This window comes from Hordeum vulgare, chromosome 3H, assembly GCF_904849725.1.
Source record: "Hordeum vulgare subsp. vulgare chromosome 3H, MorexV3_pseudomolecules_assembly, whole genome shotgun sequence".
NCBI lineage: Eukaryota > Viridiplantae > Streptophyta > Magnoliopsida > Poales > Poaceae > Hordeum > Hordeum vulgare.
This window is the reverse complement of record NC_058520.1, coordinates 35166265-35176637: the sequence shown is the minus strand read 5'-3', so window position 1 is coordinate 35176637 and position 10373 is coordinate 35166265. Positions and strand designations below refer to the sequence as shown.

The 10373-nt window shown below is 45.8% G+C and overlaps 1 protein-coding gene across 1 annotated transcript; it reads left to right on the top strand.

Moving 5' to 3' along the window:
* Positions 1–990: 990 nt before the first annotated feature.
* On the top strand, positions 991–7704 carry LOC123442815 (leucine-rich repeat receptor protein kinase HPCA1-like). The gene is made up of 19 exons (XM_045118963.1): positions 991–1080; positions 1165–2368; positions 2466–2586; positions 2712–2783; positions 2976–3050; positions 3168–3239; positions 3578–3739; positions 3833–3907; positions 3991–4062; positions 4142–4216; positions 4301–4369; positions 4446–4520; positions 4608–4679; positions 5063–5200; positions 5284–5936; positions 6019–6155; positions 6252–6471; positions 6572–6807; positions 6914–7704. Exons 2-19 carry the CDS (start codon positions 2287–2289, stop codon positions 7379–7381), a joined length of 2874 nt encoding a protein of 957 aa, XP_044974898.1. The 5' UTR covers positions 991–1080; positions 1165–2286; the 3' UTR covers positions 7382–7704.
* Positions 7705–10373: the final 2669 nt, after the last annotated feature.

Sequence of the window (10373 nt, the reverse complement as noted above, 5' to 3'; positions counted from 1 at the left end):
GAGAGAGGACTAATCCATATTTTAGTAGGGACACCCCTGACTAAATTTTTTTAGTCTCAAAACTAGTTTTGGTCCCTATTTAGTCAGACTAAAATAAGTCCCTTGGATCCAGGAACGGATAATAATTCATGGGTCCCCGCACGAATCGCGACGCACACGTTGACGGCGGATCATTTGCCGTGCCGGTTCCGTTAGAAATGTCTCTGCTCCTGCCCACGCTGCCAAATCTGCTCCGCTCATCCTCCCTTGTCGATGCGGACAGAGATCGGATGACATGCACATTTGCACGTCACCGTGTGCCTTGAGGCCTAAATTCAAATTTAGACATTGCGAAAAAATCTGAAAAAAATCATGCATGTTCACATCACATATTAAGATAACTCTTAAAAAATTTAGATCAAAATTCGAAACATACATCGAGAAACAAAAAAGAGAAATCTGTCATGAATAGTTCGCGAATGATTCTCTGTAGACTATTCACGTCTGAGTTTTTTTTTTCCAATGTATTTTTCGGATTTTGATCTGAATTTTGTAAGGGTTATCTTAATATATGCTGTGAACATGCATGATTTTTTTTTAATGTTTAAATTTAAATTTAGACCGAAAGGCAGACGGTGACATGCAACCTGATCTCTGTCCTGTCGATGCAGCCTTCGGGAACCAGCACGCAGCAGCCCCGCTCCGCTCCGCCATGTCCTCCCTTCCCTCGACGCGGGCGGCGAGCACTGCACCACGCGCGGCTCGAGCTCGCTCTCCGCAGAGGCCACGGCCCACGGACGCAAGCACCGAAGCCCCGCACACGAGGATCCCGGAGCTCTCCTGGCCGCGGCGCACGCGTGCGGAGCTCGTCCAGCCGCGTGCTGTGTGCGCGGTGTCCACGGACACGGACGGCTGCGTGATGCGTGCGTGTGAGCGCTTGACCACGTGCGTGCTGCTTCGGAGCCGCGCTGAGCCGGCATCGCCTTGGGTCGACGCCGGCATCGCCTTGGGTCGACGCCGGCGTGCGCGTCGTTGTGGCGCACACAACCTGTTCGGTGAAATGCTTGGACCATTGGGCCGGACAAATAGGGATCTTTTGAGGTAAATATAGTGTTGTACGGCCGCCGCTCCGACGGACGTGTCCGCGGACATCTGATGAGGTCTGCTTGGTGATCCTCTTTGCAGATGCCCTTATTGGCATATAAGAAGAGCGTGTGCATGTCACACCTACGAGCAAACAAGCCAGCAGAATGGTCGGTGACAGATCGCTGTGCCGTGAGGCAATTTTCAGCAGCTGAGGCAGCCAAAAGTTGAAGCTGACGGTGGTGCTCCCACGGGAGGCGGTGCGGCACAGCCACACACGGTACACGGCTGCGGCGATGAGGATGGAATGCTGGTGGATGCTATAGCAATGTCCGTGCACGGGGAAGAAGGCGAAAGGGTGGCGGCAGCAGAGCAAGGAGACCCGGTGGCGGATGATGGCGGGGGCTGCGCATCAAGTTGGTGGTGACACATTGTTATAAAGGTAGGAAGGTAATTAGGGGAGCAATTAGTGAAGATGATTTGGGGAGAATAGCTGGCATAATCTGCAACTTGGAGAAGTCAATAAAGTAATCTGTAAGTTGGACGGGCCAATTAATTCATTTACAATTAAGAAACAATTCCCGATGTAGTTTATCCTTTTAGACAGGTGCTTGTACTAGAAATCCATTAGGAGGCATGTTCTTGCTATTGTGTCATGTATGACTTGGCTTATGGACATGGTAGGTTGAGCTCAAGTTGGGGATAAATAACTAAAATGTTACGCATCAAAGAAGAAACTAAGCAACTTATTGTGGAATTCCGACATTGGAAGTTTCCTCCATTATTCTAATCATCACTAGCCTTGCATGTACCCACAGTTTGTCCTCATTCTTCATCTTTTGTCTGGGTCAAATACTTGAATGCGCATGCTCTTCAGCCTTATCTTCTGATTTCTTCATGCAATTGCAATGTAGCACCCCCCCAACCACTCAATTGAGGGCTAAAAAAACCTACGCAAATACCTGTCATTTTCCTAATGCAACTGGCAGAGCCCGTTGACCACATCTATTATTCTCGCATTTTTGTTTTGCTCTGATTTTTCTCCAAGGAGTGCGTATGATTGATTACTTGCTGGACGAGCCGAGAGTGACGGTTCATGTCCTTGACCATTTCACCATGAATAGACAAATGGTGTCACCTTCATATAGCAACTGGCCTATTCTGACCTTCAAACAGATGAGCGACTAAAATCATTTCAGGGAGACCTCCAGGAACTGTCCAAGCATGGAGTTCTCTCCATGGCTCGTCTTGTTCGGTATTCTTGTGCAGGCTTCTGTCGTCCTGGCTGACACAAATGCGCAAGACAGTATGTATTTCTTGCTTCTTCTTTCAGTCTGGTTGCTGCAGTAGGTGTTAATTTGCTCGCCGTGTTCTTCCTTCTTCCTATCTATCTATGCTTGCAGCTGCTGGCCTCACCGGGATCGCAGCTTCCTGGGACACCAGACCATCAAACTGGGATGGCAATGATCCATGTGGCGACAAGTGGATCGGGATAATTTGCACCCAGGACCGGGTCACATCCATGTTAGCATCCTAAGCACCATAGATTTGTACAAGGCTATGCGTTTATTTTTTAATTATCCATACCATGATGAACAATGATCACTCATCGAAGGTTGTGTCCTTCTCCTCTGTTGAATGTTTTGCAGAAGACTATCAAGTCAATCACTGTCCGGAACTCTTTCAGGGGACATTCAGTCTCTGTCGGAACTACAATACTTGTATGTAATTTCTTCTCTCCTCTAGTTTAAACACTTCCGATTGATTTTACTTCGCTCCAAACAAGCCCAAACTTTTAGGTCAACATATTACTCGATTTCAGTGAGGAACTTCAGAATCAGGCCTATACATGAATAAGTTTGATTTCTCATGGTAAGTAAACTTATCAGGTATTTTTTCTCTTTTTTCTGCAGGGACTTGTCCTACAACAAGGACTTGGGTGGCTCTCTTCCTTCATCCATTGGAAGCTTGAGCAACCTCCAAAATCTGTGAGTAGTTTCTAACTGTGTTCAAAATTTGGAGGAGCTGAGCTGGTTTCACGGTGTCCAAAAAGTCCAGTGCATGGATGCTTCTTTGACTTATTTTGCTCCATCCTTCCTCTACAGAATACTTGTTGGCTGCAGCTTTGCTGGTGAAATACCTAAAGAGATTGGCCAGCTCTCAAAGCTGATATTTCTGTAAGGAGCTTAATATGTGTATATAACGTTCCTGCCCATTTCTTATAAATTTGCGATGTCCAGAGGGCATAAATTCTATGGCTGAACTTCTCTTTCAACCAACAGCACAATTTTCCCTATCTGTCTCCCATGAGACCTTCCAACTGTTATGGTTGGCAGGCTTTCTGAAATCCGTCAGCAAAATCGCAATCATATTTGGTACTTTTGGACCTAGCAGGCTGCAACCATTGATCGGCCTTTTGTTTATGCACTACTTTGTTACCTAGTCATTTTTTCTGAACAATATCTCTGCACTTGGTTTCAGTAAAATAAGGTTGATTATTACACTCTGTCTGCAGATCTCTGAACTCCAACAGGTTCACTGGTCGCATACCACCGTCACTCGGTGGCCTCTCGAAGCTATACTGGTTTGATCTGGCTGACAATAAGCTCACTGGAGGACTTCCGATATTCGACGGGACAAATCCCGGTTTGGATAATCTGACAAATACAAAGCACTTGTGAGTACATTCTCCGAAATGGCTCAATCTTGATAGCTGAAGCTTTTTTTCTTGATATCTGAAGATTTTACATCGCTTTGCACGTTTTGGCAGCCACTTTGGCCTCAATCAGCTCTCTGGCACCATACCGAGCCAGCTTTTCAACTCACACATGAAGCTGATACATTTGTAAGGCCATAGAAAATCTGTAATCCATATCTGCCACAGTTGTGTGGTGAGGCTAATTAAGTGATTTGTTCCATCTTTCCAAGTCTTGTCGACAGCAACAACTTTTCTGGAAGCATCCCCCCTACCCTAGGCCTTCTTAACGTGCTGGAAGTTCTGTAAGTAAATGCATCCACATATTATGATACTTACTAGTAATGCATATGCGATTCCAATCATGAAGCTCAATAAACGCAGGCGTTTTGATAACAACAAACACTTGTCTGGGCCAGTTCCCACCAACATCAACAACCTTACCAAGCTGGCTGAACTGTGAGTGTCCTGTCCTGTGTGTTTTTATTCTCAGTATCAAATATATATACGAGGAAGCTTACAGTATCTTTCGTTTGGCTCTAGCCATCTAGAAAACAACGGGCTCACTGGCCCTCTGCCAGACCTGACAGGAATGAGTGCACTCAGCTTTGTGTAAGCGATGAATTCACTTTTCCTTTCTGAAAACAAGACTAGGGTTGGGATTAAAGCATGGTCAACTTTATCGCAGGGACATGAGTAATAACAGCTTCAATGCATCTGATGCTCCAGCCTGGTTGACTGCTTTGCCGTCTTTGACTTCATTGTGAGTTTCTAGCTCTATCTATTCTGCTCTCGTCTAATATTTTATCAGGAAGGCAAATTTATCTGAATTTTCCTTCATTGACTCCAGATACCTAGAGAATCTGCAAATCGGCGGTCAGCTCCCGCAAGAACTTTTCACCCTTCCTGCAATTCAGACACTGTGAGGGGTTGCTACACTTGCTAGTGTTCGCTGCTAGCTGATAAATGTACAAGTAGATATGGTCATACAATTCAATTCATATTCAACTAAACTGTTTTTTTTTAGAAAAGGAGGATTGCCTCCAGCCTCTGCATCAAAAAGATGCATGCGGCCGCTTTATTAAATAGAGCAATAAAATAGTCTGGTTCTTAACAAGCTCATAAAGAGCTGTACAATACTTTAAACTCATATAATAAGAATGCCACAACCGGTGAAAATAGGACTAGATGCCTAACCACCTATCCTACTACTGGACTGCCATCCAAACCGGTTGTAGATATCCCGAGCTACCATCTCCCATCGGATAGACATTCAACTAAACTGTTACCGGCTGACAATTTCAGGAAGCTTCGGGGCAACCGCTTCAACGGCACCCTAAGTATTGGGTCGGACTTCAGTAGCCAGCTCCAAACAATTGATTTGCAGGACAATCAAATCGAAGAGATGACTGTTGGGGGAACCAAATACAACAAGAAGCTCATGTAAGGAGACACTCTGCATTCTGTCTGTCACAACTTGAAATTCCATGACGGATTCAGTTTTTTCACATATATTCTCGTCACAGACTTTTAGGAAACCCAATATGCAACCAAGGGAACAACGACCAATACTGCAAAGCCGCGGCACAATCCAACCCTGCGGCGCCGCCATATGCCACTCGTAAGAACTGCTCAGGACTGCCAGCAACATGCCTCTCAAGCCAGCTTCTGAGCCCAAGCTGCACATGTGCCGTGCCGTACAAAGGCACGCTGTTCTTCAGAGCACCATCATTTTCTGACCTCGGCAACGAGTCGTACTATCTTCTACTAGAGAAGGACATGAAGACCAAGTTCTTGTCATACAAGGCCCCAATCGACTCCATTTCTCTACAGAACCCATTCTTTGATGTGAACAACAACCTGCAGATAGGCTTGGAGGTGTTCCCCGGCGGCAAGGTTCAGTTTGGGGAGCAGGACATTTCTGACATTGGGTTCATTTTGAGCAATCAAACGTATAAGCCGCCCGCTGTATTCGGTCCATACTATTTCATCGCCCAAAGCTATCGTGTTGCAACAGAGGTGCCAGCATCTAATAAATCAAAGGCGAAGAAGTTGCCACTTATCATCGGAGTTGCAACCGGTGGTGCAGTTGTTATTGCAGTGCTGCTTCTTGTTATTTTTGTCATCACGAGACGGAAGAGAGAACCAAAGAAGACCGAGGAGAGAAGCCAGTCTTTCGGTAGGCGATCTCATCTTTGACCAACCAAGTAGCCAACGTTGCTTGATTTGCATGCTGACTACTGACTACCATCTGCATGCAGCTTCTTTGGACATGAAGAGCACCAGCAGCAGTGTGCCACAGCTGCGCGGTGCACGCACGTTCACGTTCGCTGAGCTGAAGAAGATAACAAATAACTTCTCGGAGGGGAATGACATAGGAAATGGCGGCTTCGGGAAGGTGAAGCAGACAGACATGTTGATCCTGCATGGCATGCATCCATTTATATAATTCGAATGATTTATATAGCTTGTTCTTCTTCCATATATACGGCAGGTTTACAGGGGGACACTTGCGACTGGGCAACTGGTTGCTGTTAAGAGATCCCAGGAGGGTTCCCTGCAGGGGAGTCTGGAATTCAGAACCGAGATCGAGCTCCTGTCCAGGGTTCACCACAAGAACGTGGTGAGCCTCGTAGGTTTCTGCCTTGACCAGGGCGAGCAAATGCTGGTCTATGAGTACATCCCCAATGGCACACTCAAAGAGAGCCTCACAGGTGAAAATTTCTCGTCAATGCTGCAGTGTCAGCCAGGGGCATCATTTGTTCGTCATTGTTGCTCATGCGTGCTGTGCTGCCTGGAAATTTCTTTGTTCAGGTAAGTCTGGCGTGCGGCTGGACTGGAAACGGAGGCTCCGTGTCATCCTCGGCACGGCCAAGGGCATCGCCTACCTCCACGAGCTCGCAGACCCTCCGATCGTCCACCGGGACATCAAATCGAGCAACGTCCTCCTGGACGAGCGGCTCAACGCCAAGGTCGCAGACTTTGGTCTCTCCAAGCTTCTCGGCGAGGACGGCAGGGGGCAAGTCACCACACAAGTCAAGGGCACAATGGTTCGTTCGCTCTCCAACCAACCAGTTGTCACCTTGAAAGCTTGATGATGATTATAAGCACGTTGGACAGTCCTCCTAATTCCATAATTTCCATTTGGACATGCAGGGGTACCTGGACCCTGAGTACTACATGACGCAGCAGCTGACGGAGAAGAGCGACGTGTACAGCTTCGGCGTGCTGCTGCTGGAGATGATCACGGCCAAGAAGCCGCTGGAGCGCGGGCGGTACATCGTCCGGGAGGTGGTGGCGGCACTGGACCGGGGCAAGGACCTGTACGGCCTGCACGACCTGCTGGACCCGGTGCTGGGCGCGTCGCCGTCGTCGCTGGGCGGGCTGGAGCAGTACGTGGACCTGGCACTGCGATGCGTGGAGGAGGCCGGCGCCGACCGGCCGTCCATGGGGGAGGCGGTGAGCGAGATCGAGCGGATCACCAGGATGGCCGGCGGCGTCCCCGAGTCGGCGTCCGAGTCCATGAGCTACGCCAGCAGGACGCCGCGCCACCCCTATGGTGGAGACAGCCCGTCGGAGTACAGCGGCGGCGGGCTGCCGTCATCGAGGGTGGAGCCCAAGTGAAGCTAGGTAGCTGCCAAGGTCATGTACCGTACCATATCAGGTGTGTGAGTGTGATGCGTGAGCTGAATTTGTGTGCTGTGTTTTGTACAGCTTATTTACATTTTATGTAAATTTTGGCTGATGCTGATTAGTGTCTGAGTTAAGCATTAGGTAATGGATAAAACAGAAGCTCTATGAGTTAGTTTCTCTTTCACTTTGGGAGAGGATTTAGGGCACGCAAGTGCGGGGCAAGCACTTTGTGGGACGCTGATCTGCGTCAAGAATCGGACATATGATTGTGTATATTACTCCCTCCGTCTTAAAATAAGTGTCTTAGCTTTGTACTACCTCCGTTCAAGTGTATAGGGCATGCGCGTAGTTTTAGGTTGTCGATTTAACTAACTTAATATGTATTATATACGATAAAAATTATATATTCAGAAAGTACATCCCTAAATGAATCTAATGGTATATTATTTATTACATATAATCTCTCCTTAATAATAAAACAAATATGATTTCTGGTCGTCCGTCATTTAAATTGCCCTTATAGTTGGCTAAAATTACCTACCAATGCCACTCGTAAGTCAAAAAAGGGTTCGTTTTCGAATTTCAGAAGTCAGCGCCGTTCTTTGTTGTTATATAATCCGATACATTAAGAGAACTACAACCGACGAGTAGCTCGATGGCTAACGGTTAAGTCTCCAGACTTGACACCAGGGTTCGTTCCTTGGTTCCCACATATTTTTTCTTCTTTTTCTTTACCTCTCTGAAGCATGGACCGGCCCGTGTACAGGTTAGGGCGCCCGTGTTTTATATTTTTTTTCCATTTTTGTCTTTTTCTTCCCTAAATTAATTCCAGATTTCAAAAGAACAAAGTATCCAAAATTTATGAGTATAAAAAATGTAGCAAAAAAGAAAAAACTATTTGTGTATTCGACAAATATATTCAAAAAGTCGTAAAATATTCATGAGTTCGAAAATTGCTTACATATATTATAAAACAAATCACGATTACAAATAAATTGTAATGAAATACTAAATGATCATGATTTTTGTATGAAATTATCCTGTAATCAAAACATATTCATGAATTTGAATAGCTTGTCCATCATCTTTTAGAAAATCTTCATAAAAATTAATACTCATCCCTAAATAATGAACAAAACGAACTGTCGCTTACGTAAAGGTTTTATTAGGAGATTTGTAAAGGTCATTTCATGATTTTATTTAGATCATTGCATATCAAAAAGTTGTGAGTTTGAAAAAAGTAGGAAAATGATAAACCATTTGTGAATTCAGAAAAATATTCGGAAAATCATAAAAAGTTCATGAGTTCAGAAATTGCTCACACATTATAAAAAAATCACAAATAATTTTTCATGAAGTAAAAAATGTTCAAAAAATTTAAAAATGATCCGGTATTCAAAGCATATTCAGGAATTTGAAAAATATCTCCATCTATTTTTAGAAAATATTCGCTAAAATTAAAACACATCCGTAAATAATGAACAAAACTAAATGTCTCTTACATAAAGGTTTTATTACAAGACCACTCGAGGTCGTTTTATAATTTTTTTTAGTCCCTCGCGTTAGGCAAAAAAGGTTTTCGTGTTTTGTACAACGCTGAGCCCAACCAAATTGATACACCTTTTTATGGGTTAGTTTTGTACATAATTATGTTTATTCTCGTACCAGAATACTGGTTATGGTGATCGCGGCCGCGGACGGGGTCGTGGCCGTGTCCGCGGCGATCCTTATGGCCGTGGTCCTCCTCTACACCTCCCGTACAACCCATACATGGGGTTCTTCGCCCCATACGGCATGGCGATCCCTCCACCTCGCTCTGGATGGGTCCCCCCAAACTCCGCCGACGTCCTTGGGCCCGCTCCGGGCTCCCATGCACAAGCGTATCATGCTCACCACCTGCCGGCTACTCCTTTCCCGCTGACCCACCAGCCAGCATGGGATCACCTTGCCATGCTTCACGCCGCCTACAACGCCAACAACCAGCCACCCGCGGGCTCCGCCAACAACAACTGGTACCTCGACAGCGGCGCGACATCACACATCACCGGCAACCCTGGTAACCTCACCCTCTCGACTTCTCCATTAAAGCATAACTTATCTAGTGTTGTCGTCGGCAATGGGCATCACCTTCCCATCATCGACACCGGATCCACCACTCTCTCTCCCTCCCCCTTCCACCTTCGCGACGTCCTCTTTTCCCCGCACATCGTCACCAACCTCATCTCTGTCCGACAATTTACATACGATAACTCATGCTCCATTGAATTTTATCCCTTTGGTTTTCTTTTGAAGGATCTGCGCACCCGGAAGGTTCTCATGATCTCCGCTAGCTCCGGTGACCTCTACCCATTCTTCGGCAATAACTCGACGTGGCCATGCACACCCGATCAAAAGCCTGGTTTTGCCAACCCAAACGACTCTTCTTGACTACCACGCCTACCACAGCCATCTCTCCCATTCCCCCTACATATCGTTCCGCTCTCAAATATCCCCATTGGCGCAACGCAATGCAAGATGAATATAATGTTGGAAATATGCCCTAGAGGCAATGGTAAATAGTTACTATTATATTTCCTGTTTAAAGATAATTGTTCATTATCCATGCTATAATTGTATTGAATGAAAACATAGATACATGTGTGGATACATAGACAAAACAATGTCCCTAGCAAGCCTCTAGTTGGCTAGCCAGTTGATCAAGGATAGTCAAGGTTTTCTGACTATGTGCATGTGTTGTTGCTTGATAACTGGATCACATCATTAGGAGAATCATGTGATGGACTAGACCCAAACTATGAATGTAGCATATTGATCGTGTCATTTTATTGCTATCGTTTTCTGCGTGTCAAGTATTTATTCCTATAACCATGAGATCATATAACTCACTGGCACCGGAGGAATACCTTGTGTGCATCAAACGTCGCAACGTAACTGGGTGACTATAAAGGTGTTCTACAAGTATCTCCGAAGGTGTCTGATACGT